This window comes from Chroicocephalus ridibundus, chromosome 6 (assembly GCF_963924245.1).
Source record: "Chroicocephalus ridibundus chromosome 6, bChrRid1.1, whole genome shotgun sequence".
Classification (NCBI taxonomy): domain Eukaryota; kingdom Metazoa; phylum Chordata; class Aves; order Charadriiformes; family Laridae; genus Chroicocephalus; species Chroicocephalus ridibundus.
The window spans coordinates 32929377-32957362 of NC_086289.1; the positions used below are offsets into that span (position 1 = coordinate 32929377).

The 27986-nt window shown below is 43.0% G+C and overlaps 1 protein-coding gene across 2 annotated transcripts in view; it reads left to right on the forward strand.

The window, feature by feature from the left end:
- The first annotated feature begins 2009 nt into the window (after positions 1 to 2009).
- PHYHIPL (phytanoyl-CoA 2-hydroxylase interacting protein like) overlaps positions 2010 to 27986 on the forward strand; it is a 59753-nt gene continuing 33776 nt past the window's right edge. The window contains exon 1 of one of the 2 annotated variants that reach the window (XM_063337971.1): positions 2010 to 2358. Coding sequence is in view for 1 of the 2 variants with exons in the window: in XM_063337970.1 (XP_063194040.1) it covers positions 25938 to 26043 (106 nt within the window). In the remaining variant the exon portion in view is untranslated. Of the gene's footprint in view, positions 2359 to 25715; positions 26044 to 27986 lie in introns of those variants that run through there. The other variant, XM_063337970.1, reaches the window with a different exon arrangement.

Below are 27986 nucleotides of genomic sequence, written 5' to 3' on the forward strand. Positions count from 1 at the left end.
ATTATCAAAAAGATTTCTGTAGATGGCTCTGTTCTTCAGAGAGCCATCTCTTTGCCACAGAAGTGTGGTTTTAACATTTTGGTAATTCAAAAGGAAATTATTTTTTTTATCAGAGTATACATTCCTTATTAAAAATTAAAATTCCTTATTAAAAATTAAATGCAGAACAGGAAATAGCAACTGATTTGGGATAAGAAAAAAATTATAAAGATTGTATTTGTTTAAAACAATGTTAACTTCAGAGGAAAGGTAGAGAGAATAAAGTCTGTAGCCTGCGCTTTTGTGGTCCCGCAGAAATCTGATGGGATAACAACAGCTTTTAAGAAAGAGAGAGATTCTTTTTCTTTTCCTATCCATATTTGCATTGCAATTTTGTAACTATGTTCCTTTGTACAGTAGTACACTACTGCAGTAATATGTAAGGATTAGCTTCTTGGGGGGTATAAATTTGTCTAGCTTCATTGAAGACAGTGGAATAAAGACAATTTACATCAGTTTCCAAAGAGTTTGATCAGCTGATCACCGCAGCAATGGGGAAGTTGGCAGGAGAATCCTGCCTTTTGTCTTTGCAGAAAAGGGGCTATTGATGAAATGCCATGTTCTGCTTTACAGACAACTAAAGCACTGTCTGAGAGTATGTTAGCATGTGTGTGTGCTACACCCCTCTGTCTGCTCCCTTGTGGGACGGGCAAAGGAGAGCAGATGGAGATCCTGCTTGCACACCTACGCTTTCCTTGATTTCAGGTTCTACATTCAAAAAGGGCTTTCCTTGTAGGCAAAGCAACTCTGCCTAGGTGATAACAGAGGAAATGAAAAAAATCCCCATAATCTGGGGCTATCACGCATACACCAGCTTCTGTTAAAGCTACTGAATTTCCTCAGAGTATACAGTAGGACAGACATTAGTACATGGTAGGGCACAAGGGAAGTTTGACATCCAGTATTTGCAGAAGACTAGACTAATACCTGTGTCACACCTGTAGGAAGCAGAATGCTCAACAAGGAAGGCTGGAGGGTTTCAAGTCCGTGCATTAAGTTCAGGAAGTACAGGGGGATTTTTTCCACTCTAGAGAACTCAAAGCTTGCTGATTTTTTTTCTGATCTATTTCTTGTGTTCTCAGGCCTTGAAGTTTGTGCGGTCACTCAGATCTGTGCAAAGTCAGCATAATGCTCTGGTAGCTCATATATAGTGCCTAGCAGTAGGGTATTACAACTTCTAGGTAGATGAAAGACCGTGTCTTTATGCTTTCCAGGATTATCCTCCCTGTCAAAGAGACATTAGACAGGAAGGAGTAGGGTGTTGATAACATCTTTTATGCTTTTGAATATTTGCAGGGTAGAGAGAGGCTTGGTCGAGATGGTCTTTTCTGGTTTTAAGATCATTTTTCTTCTCACATTATTAACTCTCTTTTTTTTTCTTCTCAAACATTATGTATTTTCTGCCTCATTTATTTATCTCTGTGGCACCTTGGCACGGTCCTGAGAAATGTTAAACGCTGTCCACTCTCTGTCTTTAGAAACAGTGGAGCATTAAAGATGATTTTTAGCATCAAACTCTGAGCGAGAATATTTATCACAGTCCCATCATATTCCCTTGTCCTATTTCTCTGATATCGGCAAACTTCTATGTTCTTAGAAGAGATAGGGAATTAGGATACGGACAGTAGCTGGTGTACAGAAAGCAGCCCAGCTTCTCTGGGCTGTTTGACACTGGGCGATCATGGATTTCCTCTAGAGCTGTCAAGAGCGCTGTGGACAAGCCCGTGTTTATACTCCTGCAGTACAATATGAGCAGTGGCACAGAAAGGCTGCTGGGCTCCTGCCAAAGGGCCCCACAAAGGCAGCCAGATCATCTCCCTGCAATGCGAATACGATGACAGTGGCGGCAGGGGAAGCCTGGTTGCGCAGCCACCTCCTCCTCTCCCCTGCTCACCCTCCCCAGTTCTGGTACCAGGAGAGTATACATACTGAGGGGGAAGTCACCAGGAGTGCTGGCTGCAAAGGGATTTGGGGAGGCAGGCTGCCTTCAGAGCTCAAAGCTCCCACCCACCTGATTTTAGGATGGGACTGGTAGCATCCCAGGTCTCTTACTGACCCTTCACTTCAGGTGTCTTTGGTGTTTGGCTAGTGGCCAAAGTGGGCAGGACCGTTCCCCACATGAGGCCCCAACACAACCTTCAACAAAATCTCTCTTCTCTGTGCCCGAATGAGGGCATTGGCGGGAGCTGGGGGAGGAGCACCAGGAGGACAGTGCAGATCCCTCTGCCAGGGGAAGGGCCCACGAACAAGTTGCCATCTCCAGCGTGAGAGAGAGTGGCTTCTCAAGCAAGAATCCCAGCCGGTCACCCTGTGCACAAGGTATGGTGGTCCTGGGGCAGAGGGAGACTGGAAAGAGGGAGGAAAGGGAACTAGAAAAGAGCTGAACAACTAAGAGAGAAAGGTAATGAAGAGAGCAGAGAAACCAGAACAGAGGGGCTTGGAAGAACATGACCCACTGCCTGCAGGGAAAATGAAATTTGATGAGAAGTTCAGATATGCGGAAAGTAAGGAATAGTGATGCTGCGGGGAGCAGGAGGAGAATTTATTGTGGAATTAATAGCTTGATGCAGTGACTGAGGAATTTGAGTGGGAATACCCATGTTATACAGGCAAATCTGATGTACATTTTTCTTTAAATTGTTACTCTGCTGGCATTAAGTATTTTTGTCTGGTTTCCGCATAGCTCGGGGGTTTAACAACATAAAATTCTATTCTTCTACATTGCTGATCTTCTCCTAAGCCATGAAGTTGGAAAATTGTCTAAAAACAACTTTCAAACCCAAAAGTTTCCCTTCCTGAAATCAGCAAGTAAGAGATTCCCTGCTTGTCGGTCCATCAGGTTTCCCATCTGTTCAAAAGGTTATGTATGCTTCCATGAAACGAATACATTTTATTTATTTATTTATTTTTGGAGGAGGGGAGTACATGTATGTAGTTTGGGAAGAAGATGTAACAGATGGTGCCCTCTTCTGAAGGGATGGCCAGAATTGCTCTTTAGCATGTGACAAAGCTCAAATATGATTTGTTCTCTTGGACTTGAATGCCTTTGGATCCCAGATGCTGAAGGATAAAGGTTTTCTTGTTTGTTTGTTTGTTGCTTGTTTTCTGAGCAGAGTTTTATTTATTTACATATGTGCAGAATGATCTATTCTACTGGGTGGGATCTCAGACTATTTGGTTTGGCGCCTAGTTTGAGAAATAGGTGTTTTTACTGCGCAGCTGAAGTGTTCTTGCTTCAGGTCCTTTTAGGATTGTAAAACCCACCAGAGTAGTGGTTCACTGCAAAACGAAGAGTCAATAGTACTTGGCTTTACAAATTTCTCAACACTTTCCACACTCTATCTCAAATTCATGCGTACAACCTTCAATTTTCATGAATTTCACATGGGTCAGCACGCTTGGATTTACTGGTTTGTGGTTTTTTTTTCATTTAAATTCTTACTGGAAAGCTAGTTATTTAGGGTATTAAGTTCCAGCTGTCCTTACTTTGATACAAGATTGTTTACTGCTTGATTAAGAAAATTGTCCAAAATAACACTGTATATGTCATGGTAGATCACTTTCTATACAAAATGTTATTTTATAATATTTCCCTATTGACATTTCTCCTAAGACTCGTTTAGTACTTGGAAGGCACGCTGGAGACCGCTGGCGTTACAGTGATGGTTTAAGCCTTATCCTGTCATTATCAAATGCACAAAACACACAAGACAGACAAGGATAGGATCTCTGTCCATGGAGTGGCTACAAGCCAGACTTTACTCACTAGATAGTATCTGCTTGAAAAGAGAAAGCAGAGCTGGGTGCAGCAGATATAGTGATGCATCTCAGCTATCTCTGAGCAGCGTGTGAGTGTACGCATTCAGGCTGATGGGGGTCTCCCATGTCCTGGGACACTGGAAACACCCCGTGAGAGAACAAGTAGTAAGTAGTTCATCCCTCAACTTCTTTGCTGTCCCACCAGACTGGTGATGGCTGCATGAGGCTCTTTGTTTACCTGTTTGGTAAATAAAAATGAGGCAGCTTAAAATACAGCCTTGGTCTCCAGCTGGAAGAGAAGTGGTGACTTTGCTGGGTGGTCAGGCTCTCTACTCCTCTGTCGTGCATGGGGCTGGCCCGTCCCCACAAGCTCTTCACTCCCCGCAGGCAGTGGGCTGACCCCACATAGCAGTAAAACATTGTACCCATCCTTGCCGTGGTCTGGCTCGGCTGCCTGCTGCAAAAATCAGTCTGCTGATATCTCACTTTTCGGAGCAACATTTCAGGACCTTCATTTTCATTCAGACGGTGCGATTTTGTGCTTTGGGATTTTGGTGCGAGGGAATGGTAGAGTTTGATATTTCTCTACAGATATAAATTTCAAGCTTTTAGGCTTAAGGGATGGGGTGGAGAAAGTATTTTCCTTTTTCATGCTTATGACAATAACTATGAATGTAAATAGATACATTAATAAAGCTGATTGAAAGTATTTTATTAGGGAATGTGCAAGTCATTAACTTTTCAGTAAGAAAGTGTAAATAGCCCTTCTTATATTTCCATGTGAAATTGTAAAACTAAATTTCCTGTGCATATAGGAGCATTTTTGTCCATCATAGTAGCCGAAGTACTTTAATAAGTCATTTTAGTTTGAAGTAGCGCTGTCATTTAGTACTGTCATTTTTCCTCCACTGCCTTACATTCCCAAATTCTTTCATAAAAAATAGCGTATGATTTTGTGAATGTAAAGATAAAAACAAGGGTGATGTTCTGTGGGTAGAACCCTCATTTTGGAAGCTGGTTTGGAGAGTGGATAAGCATCATTACTACTGATAGGAAAATTTTCTGTACCTGAGTAGCCTCCTCGTTTTACTAGTGGCTTGATAAAACATTTTGTTGCATTTGTTTTAGAATTTCTCAGTGTTAAAAAGCATGCTTACTCTGGGGTTTGTGCACATGCTGGCAGCAAGATACTAATGGACAATGTAGAAAGAAATAAAAATAAGGAAATTATTAATTTAGGGTATTTTAATAGGTCCTCAAAATAATTAACGCTTTATAACACCTTACTAAATTTAGTGTGCTCATTTTCAATGAAATGGACTAAAAGATCAAGCCAAATGTTATTCTATATATTTTGAGTTTGCTCCAGTTCTGTGTTTGTTACTATTTGCATCTGTAAATCAACCTTTTTAAAGTGTCACAGACAAAATTTCTTTGAAATCTCAGTGGTTTTGACTCTTCCAAATGGTGATGTTTCAATTGTTGATGTCACGATAAATTTCTATTATAGAGAACTTTCTTCTAGGGGAATGTGTATGACATAAAGCGTAGAGCATTGGACTCCGGGAATTATTCAAAATTAATAGCTGTGTTGGCAAGGCACTCAGAAGAATAGCTGTGGTGGACCAAGGCACAGAAAGAAGGCCCTTTGAAGAAGGTGTAGAAAGAAGTGTAGGCACACCCCTCACAGAGAGAAATGTCATGGCGAAATGAAAACAGAACATGACTAGAAGTCAGAAACCTAACACCAGGTAATTTTTTTCCTAACAGAGGAACGTAGGGAATCTTTGTGTAAGGGTTGTAAGAAATCCACAGGAGGAAACCTTATGGCAAGAAATAGTTGTAGAAATGTACCCTACTGAGGTTTAGTACCATTTTTATCTACAATATTGTCTCTGTTGTTTAACTCCAATAGTTACGAACTGTATCAAATTCATATAAGCAGAAACAATTTCCTTAGTCCTAAAGCAATAATTCTAGCATCCTTCCTATTTCTAGCAGCAGCAACAACAATAACAACAAGAAAAGTTGTAAATAACTTAAGTGCTTCCTTTTTATGGATGCACATATGGTTCAAAGCTGCACCAGGGGACGTTCAGACTGGACATCAGGAAGTATTTCTTTACCGAGAGGGTGGCCAGACATTAGACAGGCTTCCTAGAGAGGTGGTCAATACCCCAAGCCTGTCAGTGTTGGATTTGGAAAATGGCCTTAATAACCTGCTTTAACTTTTGGTCAGCCGTCAATTGGTCAGGCAGTTGGACTAGATGATCACGGTAGGTCCCTTCCATCTGAAACAGTCTATTCTAGTCTATATAGCACACAGAAACCAAGTCTCATAGTAACAAAAATTGTCACGTGCGCTTGGCAACAGCAGGCCTGTGTGTTTTCCCTTAAGGCTTGAGTCAGCTGAGAAAAAGTGCTGTGTTGAGCATTACACCGTTTTTCTCTGGATAATTAAATCTGTGAATTATTTCACTGTTATTTTACTGTTTACCAACACACTAGATTTTAAGAAAGCAATTTTATGTATACAGTACTTAAGCACCCACGAAGGCCTGCTGGCATTTGTGGGGATTACACATGAAATCCTGCTGCGGATGCAGAGAATACTCAGCTTGTTTCTCCAAAAGGCTAGTCACATCTTCACATATGATGAGATATTTATTGAGTACAATGTTAACAGCTACCATATTGCTGTACTCCCACGTTGACGCAAATGTTGGCAAAAGCTGCTCTGCCAGCTGCCCACTTACACACTCTAGTGGCACCTTTGCTATTCCTCAAATCCACAAACTGCCATTCTCGTCCAATTAATGCTCAAACACTGGTGGTTTTTTCTGCCTGACATATTTAGCAGATTTCTGTCAGAAAATAAAAGATGAAGGTGGATACACAGGACCCTGTCAAGCCAGACCAAATGCAGGAAAGTTAAGACTTTTTTGATGCCAGAAAATACCCTGGAGTGGTCTGTGGGAATATTATGAAAGAGAACCAAGGATTAGTGCAGAGATTGAGGAGATTAAACCTTAATTAAAATGAGCACTTGTATACCGTACGTATGGCAGACAACTATTCTTACGGTGCCATGGAGCAGAAGTCTTCCTGCAGTTACACAGGTCCTACCTCTCATCCCACTCAAGGAGTGGCCTTCTGCAGCAGCTGCTGGAGGACACATTGTTTAGGTCAGTATAGAAACATGCAACTACAGAAGACTCCCCATGGCATAGTGCTTCTGTGCAACAAGATAAGGTGCTTCTATAATCAGCATTTGTATCTAAACTGTATACGTGTGTTTTGCTATCCTCCTCATAGACTGGGCTCCTCCAGCTTGATGGTATCAAGCCAAAGCATGGGAGCTGCATTTGCCACTTGAGTGCACAGAAGTGGAGGTGGCCACCATTTCTGATAACTTTTCATCTCTAGAAGTATTAATCTCAGACCTAAGATAGTCTCTGCCTGCTGACCTCCAAAATATGCTGCAAGGCGTAGTCAAGACTTGAATTTGTGTCCCTTTTTATTAAGTTTACATGATTTTCTGATGGAGTTACACTTATGTTTGAAAAAGAAAAAAATCAACTTAATTTGGTGCATGTTGTTTCTGTGGTTGTGTAATCATTTTTCTGTGTCCATGAAGCTTCATTTTGGTTATCAGGAGGGAATTTATAGACCTGTGATGAACAAGAGGCATGTAAAGATCATACTGTGGTGGTGGTGATTGTCAAAATGTGAGGAAAAAAACCTGCAACTTTTGATGTACATCCCTTCAGAACACAGTGGCCATTTCAATAGTTTGAAATAGAAATACAGAATAGCAAACTATATCCAAATGACATGCCAACATCTTTCCAAAATACCAGCAGTGCTATTCTTGTCTGGAGTTTGTGTACAGTCAGGGGTTCTTCTGGAGTGCCGCTCTATAAATGCTTTCAAAGCTCCTGATGTTATAATCCATTGTTTTCCAATATTTTATGATTCTCGGTAGGACATTTATTGGAGAGATGAAACATGAGTAGGTCGTAATTAATCCTTTCAGCAGATTAGTTGCATACTCCTGGCTGTGTGGAACTATTTACTCTTAAGCAGAAACCTGGAGGTTGCAATGGTGTTCGCCACTGTTCCCTTCTGACCTGGTCTGTGTACTGGTGTAATGTTATTTTAGGGACATGTTTGATAGTTTAGAAGCAAAGTCTCGAAATAGACATCCACACGTACGTCTTTTAAGCAGCGGGGCTTCTGCTGCTCAGGCTCCTGATAACTTCATTCCTTAACTTTATTCAGGGGTTGCTGCACATAAAGCATTCCTCCAAATCATTGCCAAATAATTTGTTTATGGTTTCAGGGCATATTATGTTTAAATTACTTGAGATAGTGTCATAACAGGTATAAACTAATTATTCTAATCAAGGTTGAAATACAATGCCATCAAGTTCCAGGTGTCATTTTAGAATGTCTTCCTGTGAAAAATCCTTCTGTGCTGTTCCGCCAAGGGTAATTGGGCTGGATCCTTCTGTTTCAATGCTTGCATCGAAGTCAGTGAACTTCCTTCTTGCTATCACTCTGGGAAGAAAAAACATAATCCCTGTTTTAGGGGACTTTGCTGGTGATATTTTATCCTTATGCTATTCCATAGCCTCTATTTCTTACTTGGCAAAAAATATAGGTGTTATATATAAATAAAAAAAATATTTATCTTGCGTATGCTGTGTTATTAGGTGAATGAATTTAAAAGGCAACCCAGCAAAAGAGGGTTGCGAGGGGGAGAATGAAAACTGTGACTTCAGTGCAGAAGGAAAAGCAAAAAGTTTGCAGAAGCAGAGCAAAACCATTACTTCAGAAATCTAATAAGCAGTATTAGTGACTTTTAAAATAATAGTGTCTGCTAGGGCACGTACAGAGGAGCACTAAGAAAGCTCAGCTATCTGGTGACTGCCAAATGATACTGCTCTGCAGCCACTGCCTCCAACACAAATAGCTCAGCTCCATTTAAGTATCCTTACTGGAGGCGATCAATCACATATGGAACAGAGCAGCAGTTATAAATAAGGTCTGATGTTCATATACATTCAGTTATTTTTGCAACTAAGCTATATTTGCGTCCAAAAGAAATATTTGGATAACTGAATGTCTCCCTCCTAGAAGCAATGGAGAAAAAAAAGAGTGCAAATTGTCAGCATAGGTCAAGAAATCACTGAAATTCAGAATTCAGTGCCTGGATGCATTTCATCTTCAGAACCAAAGCGTTGCCACCCTGTGCAACCTTTCGAAAGACTTTGACGCCTTAGGCTTAAGTACCTAATGTCACAGTGAATGAAGAGATCCAGACGGCCAACTTACTGCTCATGCTGGAAGACAACACAGCAAATGGAAGGAGGAGGAGCACTGTAAGAATATTACAAAAATTGCAGAGACAGTTTAAAGAAAATTGTTAATACAAGAGCTACCTTTGAGCAGAAAGTCAGCTTCTTGAAATTCCCCATGTCTCTGTGTTTCTCAGTGTTGATGATAGCAAAATGTTTTAAAAACATTGATTTCTTTTTTTTTTGCTAGTAATGTCCCACAAAGAACACTGGTTTTAGAAATTTCAGTCAAGAGTGTGTCTGCACGCTGTGGATTACCAGTTCTCCAAAACTGTCTCACGAGTCTGTCTAACGTATGATGAACTCGGTTACATATATAGCACCAGCGACAGACATAAATGGATTCACTTGCTGGGCAAAGAAGAGCAAAGCAGGAGGCTGGTGGAACGGGCGTGTGCAGCAACAGCACTGAGCAACAGAGCCAGAGAGCTGGGTAGGGCTAACATCATCAGCCGCTGTAGTAACACGTCTGCTCACATTTAGTAATTCAGTAGTAAACATGTCAAAGTCTCATTTTCTTAATTAACTTAATCTAGTCAGATGATCAATATGTCATCACTGTTTTTACCCCATGAAACAAGAACATGCAGTGTATCTTCCCTTAGTTTTGGTGTGGGTTTTTTTCTCCTTACTTTCCCTCCTTTTGGGTGTTCTCTCTACCTTATATTTCAGAGCTATTCTGCAGGGCTGAAGAGAGACACGTGCAAGTACTGTGTTTGGGTTTGTTCTGCCTGTGAAATTTCATAGAATCGTAGAATGGTTCAGTTTAGAAGGGACCTTAAAGATCATCTAGTTCCAACCCTCCGATTTCATTGTAAATGGGGCCAGTGTTAGGAGCTTCAACCTTTTTTTCCTCAAGTTTGGCCTTGATCGTACTTCCAAGGAACTGCACATCAACTAATGTTTTGCATTTTAAGGCAAAAATGCAAACAGAAAAAAAAAAAAAGACAAGTTTTTGATAAAATATGCATGCTTACGATGTGTTTTCCATTTGAGAGGCTGATAAAGTCCAGCATGAAAAACATTTTAATGTTAACTAATTTCAGAATTACATCTTTTTGAATGGGAAAAAAAAAGCAACCCAGATATGAGCCCTTTGTTTATAACTAGTGTAGCGACAGGGCAGAGGTGAAATTTCCTTAGTTTCTTCTGTCTTTAAGAATCCAGTATTTACCAATGCATTATTCCAAATCCTTCACTGAATAATTTACATAATGATTTCAGTTTCTGTGAGTCTCATCACCAGCAAATTCGTTCATTAGAATGTATCTGAAGGACAAACATAGAAGGAACTGAACCCAGCTGAACTGAATTAATAAAAAGGTTTGAGCAAATGCTGGTGGATTTTTTTCCAGTATTTTCAGCTCTCTTAAGAAATGATACAAATCCCATCTAAAAGCAGTGAAAAACCTACATCGCTTACTGAGTTTTGTAAATCTGTGAGCCTTCTATACCTCACGCTTAAAAGTAAAGACAGGACAGACCCTTTCCCGATTTTGACCTTTTTTTTCTGTAGGTATGAAACTTGTTGAGGTATTCTCATATTACTGCAGACAGCCTCCACCCATGAACGTTGTTCATCTCTCTGGTATGTTCAGGTCTTGCATGTGTTGGCTCTTTGAGATTTTCTCTGAGCACGGTGTTCTCAAAGCTCGCAGTATGACACGTGATATTGCAAAGGAAGATAAAGAAAGGAACAGAGCAGACAGTAATAAATATGAATGAAAAGGGCAAAAGAGCCTCTCTGCATTTTCCATCCATTCTGCTACTCTTGCTTCTTTCCCCTTTATCTTTTGCTTTATGTTCTCCTCTCTCTGCCATTAAGATTTTAAACATTTTAAGTCATTCCCTCTGTCTTTCTCTACTAGGAGCATGAGTTATGAGCAATAATGAATGAATGCACTCTTCCTTAGGAGCAACAAGCAGTACGCTTACAGCAGGAGCTGCTGACGCAGCACATGGGGAGATTGACTGGAGTAGCACAGCAGAGTTTCCTAAATCAGCATGCAAAAAATGTCAGACATCGTGTGTCACCACGTGGCAGCTGGTTCAGAAGAACAACGTGGTTTTCTCCAACCTGAACATACCTCAGGAAAAACCCATTTGCAAATGCTAGTTTTCGGAGCTTTTTGTGCAGTTTTGTTTTGGTTTTACTTAGGATTAAAATGTACTTGCTTAGTTACCTCCCATTTCGTTCACCGAACATCTGGTTAACTAAATACCAGGTAGTGGATTATCACACAGGATTCTGTGGTGAGCTGCAACTCTTAGTTAAGTTTCTTTTGTATATTTAAAAGTGGGTGAATTTTATTTCTGTTGGCTTTTTATTAGCTTGGATACTCAGAAAGGCCTTTCAAGATGGCAATACCTATGCTGAGCTCCAGATCCCCTGATGTTTTGCCATTCAGATTCTGCTCTTAACTTGTTTTCTTTCTCAGCCCTTATGTAAGGAGATTACATAAGAGAAGACTGTAATCTCCAAAATCATTTACCATATTAAACAGCAACTACCATCAATGGATCTTTATCAGCTGCCTGGAGCAGAAAGGAGACATGCGGCTGTACATTTGGAAACCGGTTGTTTACAGTACTCATCAATGCTTGCTGCTAGTCGTGGGCAGATGTCATCAACAGTCATTACACAGCTCTGAAAATAGAATCAAACTTGACCTGGACAGGTCCTCAAACAATTGATAAGCTGTCTCTGAATGATGGAAATGCGTGGAGTCCATTCTGTCCACCATTCTGCAGAGCCAGATCTAGGGCAGTGTGGGGAATGGGTACTCAGTTGTGGTGTACCTGTCAAGCTGAAGTTTCCTCACCCCTAGGAGTTATGGTTTCTCTGTGGGCCCCTGACGTGTCCTTGTGGAAAGGAGCATGACCAGCATGTGCCTGCTGATCCCTGCAGCAGTGCTGTGTTATCTCTGGAAATGACAAGTTATATTTGCCCCTTGTTGTTCTTCCTTTTTCTCTTCTTCCCCAGAAACCACTGGTAAGCAAGGAGGTGAGCTAGAGAAAGCACTTTGGGGAAAAGAAGGGCAAAGAGGTTTTGAGAGCAGCTCTGCCGTGTGTGTGCTTCTTCGGCTGTCCCAGCCACTGCGCTGTGCCCGGGGAAGGGACAAAACAGCCTCAGAGTGCAGAGGGCTCCTGTGCCTCTGTCTTTCCCACTTTTCCAAACCATGTGAACTCAGCATCAAGAGCTGGTGTCATGGCTTTGACAGCACTCCTGCAATTGCTGTGTTGTGTGGAAGGGGACAACCTGCCATCATCTCATATTCGTACATTTGCCTAAATCTGGCTTCCTCTGCTTAGCTCCCACAAGAGGATGAAGAGTCCAGAGAGTGGCTTCCTTTCCCCTTCCTTCCCCCACCCTCACACAAGGCTTGAGAGGAACACTGCCTTCTCCGTTTCTTTGAGGAGTGCTGGCGAACACAGGCTGTTACAGTCCACCGCATACAGTGCCTTGGCATCAGAAGTGGTCAGCTGCTCCCAGGCTCCTATTTGTTTGCTGGCGTGTGGCAGAGGGCATGAGAGAAAAGAAAGCAATGCTATACTTCTGAAATGAGGCATAGCAAGCATTGTGTGCCTGCAGCTCCAGCCCAGCCTGCCAGTGTTTGTCTGCTCTTTAGTTAGCAGGTAGAACATTACAAGTGACTTCCACTTAGTTGCTCCCCTGTGCAAACGCCTCTGATCTCCAGCAGGCCTGGAAGACATGATTTAAGGCTCTAAGAAATGTGTCACTTAGCCTTTTTAGAAGTGCACAGCTAGAGTTCGTGTGGTAATTTTATCTTTGAAATACAAGAGTGCTTTGTAAAGGCTACCAATGCTGATAAACATAATGACAGGAAAAATTAATTTTTATGTCTCTGCCAGAATGATATTCTGTTTGTCAGAAATAGACAACAGTCCTGCCACAATGGAAGAGGGCTGTATATCTCTTTGCTATTTGCTTCTCCTCCTTTACAGTCTCTGGAAGGGTGCATGCAGATGGGCTTTCTAGCTGTTTGTCTACTTTCCCAAACCAAGGAGGATACCACAGCAATAATCATTTGGTGACAAAAATACTGAACTGAATCAAAGTTTGTTATGAGCTATGTAACAGAACATACTGTTATGCTTTATCTATGCAGGGAGCGATCTCTTTATTTAACAGCAGTTGCAGCAACAGAAATGTTTCTGGCTACAGTTTTTGTTTTTATACTTTTTTGGGCATTCTCCTTCTCCCTTTTGGTTGTTCTTGAGGTTGTGACATGAGATCAGGAAAGCTTAAAAGCTTAAGTGACTTCTTAGCGTACCATCATTTCAAGATGAATAAGCGTTCATGAAGACAGCCTGCGGGAAGGGAACTGATGTACTATCTGAATGCCCTGACTTTATAATTCATACAAAACTCTCTCGGCAGGAGCGTGCCCAGTGCTGAAAACTTTGCCTTAGGGTTCAGATGGATCAAGTGGTAATAAGACTCCATGGCTAGCAGAGGGGGAGGAAGAGGAGAAAACAATTTAAAAGCAATGAAAGGAGATACCCACGATCATTGTTGTAGCAAAGCTTTTGCTCCCACAGCCTATGGAACCACCACATAATAGGCTGGAGAACTGACCCCACTCTCAGTTGCCTGCCTTGCAGCTGCACGTGGGATTGCAACCTTGGTTTGGGAACAAGTGGCTGAAGGAGAGGCAGCTGGCTGCTCTGCTCAGCTGTGTTTTGAGATGAGCAATTTTCTGTTGAGGTCAGCGAGAGTGTGATGGTATAAGGAGTTCAGACCACCATCCCTAGAGAGGGTGGAGAAATCCAAAATGAGAAAATAGGGATAAGACCATGCGTTCTCTCTAAAACTGGTTGCATGATCTATTTCAGTGTGAATGCATTTGTCCATAATGTGTTTTTCCCAGCAAAATACAGGGAGGAGGTTTTTGCTCTGAGATGAATTCACAGTTTGCATAAAGCTTGCATAATATTTCCATTTAGACAGTGCTGTCAGGCAGTCATTTTAATGAGTGCTGAAAACCCCAAACCAATTGTAGCCTAATCCCACTGCTTGCTCCTATTTCTGTATTGATGCTTCTGGCACCTCACAGCCATTTGCCTTCTGCAACCAAACAGCCGCACATTGGGAATGAGCATCTTGGCCCAAACTGTCTGCTATTTAATAAAGCTTGCCGATAACTATTTTCCTAAGTTCTAGATGGCATGGTTTCAAATGCTGAAGCACTGTGCACCAAAATAGAGCCAAGACCCAGATAGCTTGGTTTTTCCCTCATTAGCCATCATGTTCACTGCTTACTTCTTTTAGATCATTTTTTGCAAGTTTTAATTAAGAAGGTAGTTTTGAGATAACTGGTGAGAGGAGTTGGGGAACTAACCTCTACTTTCACAGCTGGGCTTCCCAATGCATGTCTCATTTGTCAGTAAGCATCCGTCATCCCTTATCCCTCGTAAGCACGGGAAGAAGCCCTGGAAACATCTTGGAGCACCTTCCTGTGTTTTGTCCCTGAATTATTTGCTGTCACATTTTTATCGGACATCACTGCTCCTGTGCTGGAAGCAGGAAGGTTTGCTTGCAATTCAGTTAGAGGCCAGTTGTGTATTTTTGGTGTTTGTGATAGCCCTGTTATTAACTCCTGAGGGCATAAGACTTAGTGGTCAGGCTATAGATAGCCTATGGGAGAGCTGCTAATCTCATTAACCCTTGGACTTAGCTTGATTTGTACATAATATGCACCCCCTAGATATATTGCTTGACTTCAAGAAAGAACAAAACCACAGGGTGGATGACAAAAAAGTGGTCATGGAGAATTTTTGCTCAGACCTCAAACTCTTTGCTGAGAATGGAGGATTTGGATATAATTTCTTGCCACTGTCACTCATTTCTATTGTACTGTTAGGTACATGTGAATAGTCCTTCATCGATGCTAAAGAATTTCAGTTTTCCATCTCTCCTTAGGCTCACTCTGTGTCATATCTGTCTTTTCTGAATAACTTTGCTTGAATAAATTTTATGAATGTAAACACACGTGTAGTAATAAGTTTCCAGAGTCTTTACTCTAAATGAACATTTGGCTCTGCTCCAAAAATACACACAGGTTTCAGTACTGCCTTAATACCAGGGCTAATTCATTTCTGGCAGGAGCTGTTTAGTGGTACACAGAAATTAAGGGGGTTTTGTACTCAGCTTTTGTATGACATTAGCTGTATCACTGTAGACGTGTGTATAATTAGGCTGATACAACCTCTCAGTTAATTTGATGGAGCTACAGCTATAAAATATGTTTAAAGGGGTAGTGACTGTACTAAAAATTTAAGGAAATAAAGCTGTGGCAGTGTAGCTATTGCCCACGCGAAATAGTAGGGCTAATCTAGATGACTAGCATTTGAAGTACAAAGCTCTGTATAGCTCCACCTTACACCATTACTTTTCTTGCTCTGCTGGATCTGCTATTGTAAAACTTTTCTGTCACTTATATGCACAAATTCATATTTCCACAGCATGACAAGGAATATGTTATAAGACTGATAAAATCGATGAAGACAGTTTTCTTGTCTAGTGGGAGCTACTGTAAATAGTTATGCTAAGCACAGGACACCAGAAAATTTGATTTCACCAAGTAAAGCCAACCACTTCAACACAGAAAGCAATTTTTTGCTTTTTTTGCTATTCTCTACCTCATTTGCCCTCCCCACCCCAGAAATGACCAGGTGGATGTCATGTGCTCAAGCCTAAAAAAGTACTGTCAGTGGCTAAATTGAATTTATGTGGAGGTATATTAATCAGAAGCTAGCATTGAGACCGATGGGAGTAGATGAGGTTAGACTAAAAGTGGAGAAAAATAAGAACAGAGAGAATTCAGAAGAAGAAAAATACTGGTTTTAAAAGGCAAAAATAGAGAAATAACTCTAGGAAATTTGATTAAAAAAATTCATGTGAGATATCAGGTTAGCAGTTAGCATGGAAGAAAAAGAGAAAATTAAAGAAAAAGAATTTACAGATTATGAGCTTTTGATGCATGTTCAGCAGGTCACAGATAAGCAGTGATCAGGCAAGTCTGCAAACAGACCGGCGTTCCATCACACAGGAGCCACTGTCAGACTTCTGTCATTAGGCAACAGCTGTGGCTGGATAAATGACTACTTGTTCTGCTTTGCAGCCAGCACCATCCCTGTGGGCATGTAGTGTAGATTAAGCCCCCTGAACTTTGGACAAGGAGGGCAGGGGCTAGTGTTAGCTTAGGAGACAGAATTTTGTAGTATTTGTTTGTAGTATTTATATTCTATAAATAGTAGTATTGTATTTTGTATTGTATTTGTAGTAAGTATTGTATTTGTAGTATTTATATATTTTTGTAGTATTTATATTCTAGAATATATCGCAGATTATCAGAGACGGCTGTTGCAAACACATACAAGGATAATTCAAGGGGCATTCACAAAGCCTAGATTTAGCCTTGGGATGCTTTTCTCCCCCAGCTTCCTATAGAATCAAGAGAAAGCATTTCCTCTGGGGCAGCCCAGAGCACCTACAATCAGGTCCCATTGAGACACTCTGCTGAGGACTTTACCACTCCCCAATGGCTGTGGAAAGATCCTAAGGCAAATAAGCTCCTTAGTCTAAAGGTGGCCTTTGCAACTATCCTGCTGTGCAGCCCGGTTTAAGAACCAGGAGCAGTGAATCAGTCACTAACAGATTTTGGAGTCGGTTCTATGATTTTCAAGGCTCACAGAATGCCATAATTCCTCCACTGGCTTTAAGCACTCTGGAGCATTACACATGTACAGCAACTGGAAGTCTGTAAGGACTGCTACAATATCAATAAATAACATACTGTGGGGCTGCCCACATATTCAGAACACAAGTATCAGTGATAGGACATCATTCAGAGCACAACATGGTTTAATTAAAATGCTTGTGGATGTTATTAACAAAACAGTGCTATAAACTAGCAGTCACATTATTGTCTGTTCGTGTACTCCCTCTATCTAATCTGCCTGAATATAGGTGCTAAGTGGGCAGACATTCCTATCAGAGCAAAACCATGTAGAACGCAGCTCTTAATTGCTGTTTCTAATGTATTTCCTTGTGAAATTCTAATAGTGGATCACATATTTAATCATAGATCTGAAAGACAGTATAAGAGCTTGTAGTAAGTGACTGAGTCAAGTGAGTGAAATTTAAGACTAGTCTCACTAGGCATCCAGGCTCTGAGCCAAGGAGAGGGAATGTCTGAGTGTTCCTCCTCTCATTCATTTAACATAATTTTTCCTCTATTTCTTTAGCAGTTAATTAGCTGTATTCATGGTAGCAGTGGGGGATAAGACAATGGTGTCTTTCCTGTCTTGCCATGTCACTTCAGTCATAGAAGATCTTGATGGCACAACAGCTGGCAGGCAGCAAAATTAATCTATAATGAGTATCTTCTGTGCTTATACAAAAGTGGTGGTCAATGGAGTTAAATCCAGCTGGCGGCCGGTCACAAGTGGTGTTCCTCAGGGCTCGGTGTTGGGACCATTTCTGTTCAACATCTTTATTGACGACCTTGATAAGGACATAGAGTAAGTTCGCAGATGACACCAAGTTAAGCGGGAGTGTTGATCTACATGAGGATAGGGAGGCTCTACAGAGAGACTTGGATAGATTGGATCGATGGGCCAACACTAACGGTATGAGCTTCAACAAGGCCAAGTGCCAGGTCCTGCACTTGGGCCACAACAACCCCATGCATCGCTACAGGCTTGGGGAAGTGTGGCTAGAAAGTTGCCTGGCAGAAAAGGACCTGAGGGTTCTAATTGACAAGCGACTGAACATGAGCCAGCAGTGTGCCCAGGTGGCCAAGAAAGCCCATGGCATCCTGGCTTGTATTAGAAATAGCGTGACCAGCAGAAGGAGGGAGGTGATTGTCCCCCTGTACTCAACACTGGTGAGGCCACACCTTGAGTATTGTGTCCAGTTTTGGGCACCTCAATATGAGAGAGATATCGAGGTGCTGGAGTGAGTGCAGAGGAGGGCAACGAAGCTGGTGAAGGGCCTGCAGAATAAACCTTATGAAGAGCAATTGAAGGAGCTGGGACTGTTTAGTTTGAGGAAGAGGAGGCTGAGGGGAGACCTCATCACTCTCTACAACTACTTGAAAGGACACTGTAGAGAGGTTGGTGCTGGTCTCTTCTCACAGGTAATTAGCGACAGAACAAGAGGGAATGGGTTCAAGCTGCAGCAGGATAGGTTTAGACTGGGCATTAGGAAAAAATTCTTCCCAGAAGGAGTGGTCAGACAGTGGAACAGGCTGCCCAGGGAGGTGGTGGAGTCACCATCCCTGAATGTGTTTAAGAGTCATTTAGATGTGGTGTTAAGGGATATGGTGTAAGGGAGAACTTTGTAGAGTGGGGTTGATGGTTGCACTCGATGATCCCAAGGGTCTTTTCCAACCTAAATAATTCTATGATTCTATGAAAAAGCTTAAAGCTCTATAGTTATAAGAAAACTAGATCATTAGTTGACATTGAGGAACTAGTCACTTGGACCTTCTTTATTAACTTTATGTGTTACTGAACTGTACCTCCTTCTTGGCTGTCTTTGAAGAGTTTTGATGTCATCCAATGAAAGGATGTCGTATTATGAGGAAAATCTAATGTACAGGATCAGCTGAGAGAATTTAAGAAAAGCCTTTGTGGGCTTTGAAGGGGAGGGGCAGTAGGAAAGACTCAAGAAGATACTGTAATGGAAAGCCAGCAGAAATGTGTCTTGTTCCAGTGAAAATGGGAAACGCAGAAGAGAGAATGGGTCACTGTGGGCTACTTAAGCAAGTAAAACTAAAATATGAACTGCACTGGAAACAGAAAACTGGAGGGCCACCAAAACAGGCTTTTATATTCCAAGTTCAGTGCACGTGAGAAAAACAGGGACAGCATGAGGATACACTGAAACAGTTGCCAAGAGGTTAAAGATAATATGAAGAGACCGTGTTATAAGTCCTGAAGGCACAATAGTGCAAAATGACTTGACCAAGAAAATACTAATTGTAATTAATTTGTAATACGGTGATAAATTTTGAGACCAGTTCTTATTCCCCACTAAAAATAATTGGACTTTTGCCATGCAGTTTATTGTGAAGGAGATTAAACTTTGAATAATGGCTTGGTTGAGAAATCATTGATGTAATTGTGAACTGCTGGGAAAAAGCAACTAAGAAATACATAATGAAATATCATCACTTGAACAAATGCATCTGAGGTGTCCCTTTGGGTATTTATAGAACTGATGGAACAACTAGTTGCTAAAAAAACCCACGGAGAATTGAGGAAGTATCAGGAGACTAATGAAGTGTCAGCATGTTACAAGTATTTAAAAATTGAATTAAGAGTAACTATGGAAACTATTGTCTTATGGGTATGGCTCCAAATTGAAATAAATAGTATAAATATTGAAGCAGACTGGGAAAATGTGTTTATATGGAGGTGAATAGTATAATGAGACCCAGATATGACACAGGTGTACTAGAGTAAACTAAGCCAGACAAATTAGAACATTTATCCCTCCACTTCTTTTAAAGATGAAGCCAGAAGATTAGTAGAGTACAGAATAGCATCAAGACTTTGCAAAGGCATTTGATGCTCTGCCACATAATATCTTAAGGGACTTACTGCAACGAGTCAGCTTGGGCTAAAATTCACTTAAAGGTACTGCAGGCTGGCCACGGAACTGTAGACAGAAAGTAAATGTGAATAGCAGTCAGCATTGTCAAGGATAAGCGGACGGTAGTATCCTTTAAAGGTCAAGATATGGTCCGATATCTGGAGGATAAAGCACTAATTAAATGTGAAAATGATACTAAAGTAGGAAGAATGATTAACAGCACAGAAGAGAGAGGAAATACAGAAGGTTCTAGTTGTTCTCTAGGGATACTATAGATATAATAAAGTGAGGCTAAACTTAAGAGAAAAGCAAATTAATAAATGATAATGCTGAGCATTAACAGTACTTTGTGCCCATTAGGCAACAAATAAATTTTATGAAGTTACAAATACATTATTTTTGCCTATGAAAGAATTTGTCTGTCTTAAATGCTTATTCAGGCTTTATAAAGCTGATCAGAAAACTGAAACTTGGAAAGCAGCAGTATAAATAGCATTAATAATTTGCCTCATATCTTTCTGTTTATCTGAGAGGAACGTTTCTTTTTAATTGTTTACGTTGCTCACAAGTAGGTTGGGAGTTGCACACCCAGATGACACAGTGGGAGGGCTCCATATACTGAAGTGTTCGTTATGAATGAGGACGGTGTGGTGGCAGTGGTGGCTGGTAAGGAAGGAAGGTTTACATACCAGGGCATTTCCTTGATTGTGGTGGGTCAGGTCATTTGAGCAGTGGCTGAAAATGTATGTTTATGGAAGATGAAGAGCAGGACAAGCACATGTAACAGTCTTCAGTGACTCTTCCCCAGATTCTAATAATTTTCAGATTAGGGACTCCGAATCACTTGCGGGTTTAGTAACTCGAAAGGAATTCTTTTCCATGAACGTTTCCAGCCTCTCCTTGAACCAATGCAGACTTTTAGCATTGACACTATCCTTTGGCCTTACAAGTCTAACACCAATTGCACAAAGTACCACCTCCTTCTGCTTGTTGTGAAGCTGGCTGCTATTAACTGCATTTGATGCCCTCTGATTCTTGTACTGGGAGACCTGGCAAACAGACTTTGGCCACCTTATTTGTGCTACTTGTGCTTTAGTGAATATCACGTATATCCCCCTGGTTGCCTTTTTCACAGACTGATTGTCTTTTTATCTGAGTAGTAGACTAGCTTTTCCCCATATAGAAGCCATTTTCACATCATACTAGACAAAAGACTTCAGATTCCTGAGTACATCCCCTGGCACCAGAGGTCACAAGATTACCTCAGAATAGTATCTTTGACGTTTTAAAGTATGTTTTATGGCCTTGCAAGAAAAGCCTGAATGCACGAACTGAATGCAGTTGCTGAAATGAAGTCTTCCAAACAAAGAATGAGAGATGTTTTGAGATGAATGAACTACTGCACACATCTCACTGGAGAGTTCCCAGAAATAGTGAGGGCTTCCCAGCATCGTGACCAACGTGAAAGCAGAAAACAGCAGACAGACAGACCCCTTCCCAAGAGAGCTGCAGCCTCACGGCTGGGCTTAGTGTCAGGGTGCCTGGCTGCGGTTGTCACCTTTGCAGAGAGTGGGAGAAAGAGGGAGAGAGATTCACTCCAGTGCTAAAACTAAGCATTGCTGCTCTGCCTTGGATTTTCCTAGGGAAAAAAAGGGGGGGGGGAGGGGGGCTTGTGCCATCATCCTCCTTGTTTGAGCATTTGAGAAGGCTCTTGCTTTGCTATCCGAGAAAAAACAAAGACATTCCCAGTGAGATACTGTGCCTAGTGCTCTAAATTGTCATACATCAATGTCTGTCTCTGTGTAGAAAAGGAAGCTGTGTCGCACTGCACGTTAACTGTACATAGTCACGGCTTTCACTTAGCGTCTTACATCTTTTTTATTTGTCTTTCTGTCACCAGTGTGTGGATTTTACTTCCGTCCTATGGTATTTCAAGAATATCTCGCACACAATTCTTTGTGAGTATGTGCCTTTGCATGCTTGAAACAGACATGGCCACTAAAGACAAAGAATGACTGTGAAATTGCAAAGCATTTTTTTCCAGGAAACTTCAGGAGTTAGTTGCTAAGCTTAGTCAATGCTCCTTTTAGAACTGACCCAAAATATGCTGGATACTGGTTTTGACCCTTCCGTTTAGCTGTCCTTTAATATTCTGCTTTTCTCCTCAAAAGTGACGTATTAATAAAAAAAAAAAAAGAAAGAAAGAAATAAAAGAACTGTCTTTATTTCTTCCCTTGTTTTTCTTTCCTGAAAACTGTCTGTAGCCTTTCTGCCTTCTGCTTGCACAGTCCACTGAGCAATAACACAAGTCCCTTTTATTCCCAAGTGGGAAGGAAGAGCTGGAACTCTGAGTCTTGATGAAGTCTGAAAAAGGAGGTTTCTTTTATAACTTGCAAATAAAAACCTGCTACTGTGAAATACAACAGTGTTTTCAAATGGGAAGGAAAGGGTTGCCTTACAGCTCTGCGCTGTAGTCTGCTGCCGCTGCAGAGCACTTCTCCCAAAATGGAGCGCAGCACAGGCAGGACACAACTTTGTATCAGGGTGTGGGTTGGTTTGTGGGGAGGAGAGGAGCACAGAGCACCTTTTCCTCACGCTTTTATGGCTTCTCGCTTTTATGGCATGGGGTAGTGGCTTTTAGGAAAGAAGCCACACACCTCCCCAGCTGGCTGGCAGCCTCTCTGCCTGTCTGCTGTAGAGCGGTAGCCCTGCAACAAGGTCTTGGTGACCAACCCAGGGGGCTGTGAATGCCGGGCATGAGGGCCCAGCTTGTTGAACCTAGCCGGGCAAGAGCTGTGTGTCACAGCACATGCTTCCCGGTACATTTATCGTCCTAGAAAACGCTGCTTCTCTCTCCTTATGTGAGGTTGCAATAATAACAGACCCACTCCCGTTGAACTATAGAAATTGGTAATATTCTATTTAATGTTCAAAGTGCTGAAGGCTGCTGTTGTGGCAAATTCCTTGCAAGCTTTTGCAGTTCTAAACACACCACACACTGTTGTCTCTCATGTTGCGCTGCCATTGGCAGCCTTCCCATTACATAATATTGACCCATATTTGTGGTGCGTGACATTTTTTGCTAAAGACTGTCAGGGATAATCTGTCACAGAAGAAACGTTCTGATTATACGCTGAGAATTTGTCATCCTTTAGCACAAACGTAACCCGTGCCTCAGACAATGCTATTCCTTGTTAAGACAAGCAGAGTACAGTTCTGTCAGGTAAGAAAAACACCAAGACAGTATTGTGTGCTTTGAGACTGAAACACCTAAGACTAAATTCACCACAGAATGATTGCACGGGATCACATCTGGGAGTAATTTGAGCTTTAAAAAAATGTTGAGCCCGAGCCCAGGTGATGGGAGCAGCGACTGGCTGAGGGAAGCATGAAATCTGAAGTGTGACTCTGCAAAATGCTGTCTCAGGCAGGTCCAGCTTGTTTCATGCTTCAGAAAAGCAGAGCTGTGGAAAAGGTTTCTTTGCTCTACTGTTCCACTGAAGTCTGCCAGTATTTGTAGACTAACCAGTCTTTTCTTTAAAAAAAAACCCAAAAAACAAAAAACCAACCGTAATGGTGTGGGGAGATAAATAGATATAGCTCAGGCAGGGGTTATTGCTAAAAGGCAGCTGAGAAATGAGAGGTCTTGGAGGAATGGGAATGCTCCCAAAGCTGTCTGCTTTCAAAGAGCTGTGCAAAATCCATCCGTTCTTAAAAACACAATTTCAGTTGCATAGAATAAAAAGTAGAGGAGAGAAAGGTGTTTAAAACGGAGGCAGGGAGAATAAAATGGGAATTCTCTCTATTCAAGAAAAAGGTCTGCTTCAAATTGACTTTATATAATGTAGCAAAGAAGTAAGATTGCGTGAGCTGCTGAAGCGTCTGCCACTTTGTGGAAAGGAATGAATGTGGAACATAAGGCCGAGAGACTAAATACGCTGTTTTCAGAGAAAGACATTTTCCAGCCTTACGTAGGAGACGACTGTGTGCTAAGAACAGTTGCAATATCGAGGAGAAAGGTTTTGCTTCTGTGTGAGGAATTAATGCTTGTCAGAGCCAAAATTAAAACCTGATGAATGCAGTCTCATTCACTTTCGTTTCTTCCCTCTCAGATTCTGCATTTGTCCTCAGTCTGTCTGTGCATTCATTCATACATTCCTCTCCCTTCCCACCTCCCCATTGACTCACACTCTCCCTCTCTATTTGGTATCGCTTCCTTTTCATTTTCTTTAGGTTTCCTTCCCACTCATTCCATTTCTCCTCTGCCTGACCCCTCTGCACACATTTTCCTTCATGGTGAAAACACAAGAGAGACAAAGAGGAGGAAAAAATAGAAGATGAGCAAGGAAAGCAGGGGGCGAAGAGTAGACGGTGCAGGAAGACTGCTCAGCGTTGCACTTTGTCCCCGTGCTGCACTACTGATTTTTGAAGGTGTCCTAGGAGTCAGGGCTCCTAGAACCTGTTTCTTTCTCCCAGGCAGCAGCACTTGGCAGTGGCTTTGTGAAAGGTAATGCCAGAGCCCATTTCCTCAGATTAGTGTCCCTAGAAACCATCATAAAGAATAGAATAATCCCAAAGCCCAGTGGAAAGCCACCTCTGAGTGACAAACATCTGGCTGTGCGTGGAGCTTGCTACTGCGTTGGATCAGTGAGGACCGGGAGGAGACTGGGTGGTCTTGGGACTCAAAATGGCAAAGGGGAGCCTTAGGGACTCTGTGGACTTGCTGGCATGCAGTACTGAGCAAGAAACATCATGGCCTCAAGGTTGTTGGGGGACAGTGGGCAATGAGCTGGTGTTTCTCAAAGCAGCTGCTGCTGGTGTCTCAAAATCAATGGCCAAATGTTGCCAATTTTGGTTTAGTGAAAAAACAGAGAGGTGCCAGGAATGCTTATTGTAATGAGTGGTAGGAAATGAGCTGAAACCGGTTTATCTGGAGACTCATGATGCATCTGAGCACAATGAGCTCGATCCCAAAGTCAATCTGTAACCTGGAGCAAGTGCTGCGCTCTGGCAGCCCCGGAGGCCCAGAGGCTGTTTCTTTGTACACCCTGTGGACCTGTGGTGAGGAGGGAGCCGAGCCGCCACAGCCACCCATGGTGCAGTGCTGCACGAGCTTAAATTTCTTCTCCTATTACTCTTTATGTAAATTTTCTCCTTTTCTGGCCCCGTTCTTGTTCCTGAAACTGCTAACTGAGATGCAATTGTTTCTCCCCGATTTAAAAAAAAAAATAAAATAATCTACTCTTCACAAAAGCTTGGTAGGAACAGCACTGGTACACTGCGGGTTATTTCTCCTTCCCACAAAGGGAGCAGGCAGGAAGCGTGCAGGGCAGGTAGCCAGTGACGACTCACTCCTGTACCCTGCCCTGCCATCTGTAACCTTCTGCCAGCTTTTCTTGTTTTATCAATTTAACAAGGGCTAATATTTCTTTCTTCAGATTCTTGCATAATTGAAGGATCAAAGCGAAGGCACGCGGCCCTTCCCTGGCAGTTTAGTCTGATTTATAAGCCGTGTTCCCGGGGAAGGGGAATCGATACCCGCGGGCCGTTGGGGTTTTGGCGTCGATGCGCCGCTCCTTAGCCCCAAACGACGACGCCAAATACGACGGACCGCGGCGCGGCCGGCTATGCCCGGGGCTGTGTCCGCGGGGACGGCACCCGGCGGCCCCGGCCCCCCCGGGATCCGCGGCCGGGAGAGGCCCGGGGAAAGAAAAGGAGAGGAGAGGCGAGGCGGGCGGTGGGCCCGGGGAAAGAAAAGGAGAGGCGAGGCGGGCGGTGGGCCCGGGGAAGGGCCGGGCGAGACGGGCAGCGACGGACAGGAGGATGGCAGCGGGCAGAGGGATTGCGACGGGCCCCGCCGCCGCCGTTACATAAGGAAGGGGGGGGAGGGCAGCGGGCCGAACCGGGTGGCGGCGGCGGCCCCTTTAAACGCGGATCCCCGTGTGCGGTGATTGCGCGCCTCTCTGCTGCCCCCTCCCCGCCTGCCTGCAGTGACAAATCCGCTCCCCGCCCGCCTCCGCCGAGCCCAACCGAGCCGGGCGGCGCCGGGAAGCGCTGCCGTGCGGCTCTGCACCGCCCGCCCGCCGCGGAGCCGGCCAGCCCCAGCCCCAGCCCCAGCCCCGCCGGCGCGACAGCAGGGAGCGGCGAGGGGCGCGATGGAGGCTCCGCGCCTGGCGCACACCATGAGCAGCCCCACTAGCCCCTGCGAGGAGGTGATCAAGAACCTGAGCCTGGAGGCGATTCAGCTCTGCGATAGGGACGGTAAGTCCGGGCTCGACACGGCTAATCCCTGCAGACGCAAGATGCTGCTGCCCCCACGGATGCTAATGCAAATTAATCCCCGCGGCGTATGGTCCTTTGTTATCCCCCATGTATTTGTAGGTGCTAGTGTTCCCCACCCCTCCCGCCGCCGCCGCCACCCTCCTGCCATCGAGAACAAAAGAAAAAAAGAGAAGGTTGCACCTTGCTGGAGGGAAGGGAGGGAAACCAGCCGCTCCCTGAGCCATCCCTTGCGTTGCAGTGCGTTTACCCCTGGGCGAGCCTGCTGCACAGCCCTGCCAGGAATGGACGCCGGGGTTCGTTCCGGGAGAGGCCGTAGGGAGAACCGGAGCAGGCGCTGGAGAGTCCAGCTCTAGGGACCAGGCTAGTAGCCCTTGTGGGTGTTTTGTTCTCTGCGATCTCCGAACTCCTTTGTATTGTAAGGCAGTTCCGGTCTTAAAATACACAGGGATCCTCTGGCTGGCGTGGGCTAGCGGCGAAACTTGTTGCCGGTCCCTTGTGCCGAGCGGTACGGCGGGGATCGGGCCGAGGCTGGGGCTTGGGGGGAGACGGAGCGGGAGGCTGCGGGGCTGGTGGGCCCCGCGGTTCAGCACCGCGGACAGCGCCGCGGCCGGGCCGATCGGTGCGGGGGGAGCGCGGTGCCCCGGGGGCAGCGGCAGCGCGTCCCCCGGCTGGCACAGCCCGACCGTCGGACACACAAAGTTTGGGTTTAGAGTTAGCGGGTGCGGATATGGACGATTTATCTGGGTCGAAGCAGCCAGGTAAACGTAAGGTGGCGGTGAGGGAGAGCACCAACACGTTTACGTGCTTAAAACAACACTGAAAGCTAGCTATGGTAGAAGGGAGTAGTATCGTTTGTGCAGAACTATGACTGACAAAACTGAACAGACAAAACTGATAGTCAAACAATGAAAATATTTTCTGGTAAAGTGAGTGGCATGTAATCTGTGTTCATATACCAGATTATTCTCATCTTCCCATTTGACATTGAATTGTCAAAAATAACTTAGCATTTTTTGTTGCAAAATGTGCTTTGGGTGTGGAATATATGTTACCTGGTAAATATAGCCAGGAATGGAGGTACTGTGTCAGTGAACAGTACAGTTGAATTAATGAATTGCCTGTTGTGAGTGTATTTTTGGAGCATAACTGTTACAGGTGGTGATTATAGAAAGACTCAGTCCAGCTTTCTCAGTTATTTTTTTGCAAATTGATTGTGATGAAATACTTCACTCTTTTGACCTAGGTGGACTTACAATATAAAATGCTGGATTTTTTAAGTTCTTTATTTTTCTTGAAATATTCAAGAAATTGAGAAGGCATTGAAAAGTCTTTTCAGTAATTATTTTTATAGCTGCACTGGAAATTCTTTGAATTTATTTATGTTTGAATTAAGATATAATATGTATCTCTATCCACTCATGCCTAACTCGCTGCCTAGAGAAACCAACCTATGTTTATAGTATTGAAGGCTAGACTGTTCTTTTGTTAAAACTCTCTTTCATGTATATTTCTTTTTATTAATGCTAGAGAGAAATGAAAATAGATAAATTATGTAATCCTTCGTATTTGTCCACCCCAAGTAATTGTAGTGAAGTACTCCATGTTAATCATTGCAGACTCTATTTGGCTCAACAGACCGTAGTTAAGGACTGCTTGATTTCTATGGAATAGTGTCATGCAGACAAGCAAATGCAAAAACGTAGTATTTTTAATTTTAATTCCCTTTTGAATAGGCTTCACTGGAAAACATCTTTGCTGTAGATCTGGCTTTACAAACTAATCTTCATCGAGTAAGTCACTGTTGTACAGGGTCATTGCTTCCTACAATACACGGTTGAATTTCTGAAGGAGGCATCTATACTGGGCATGTAAAATGTGCAACTCGGTGCCTAATTTGGCACAAGACTGTACTTGGGCATACT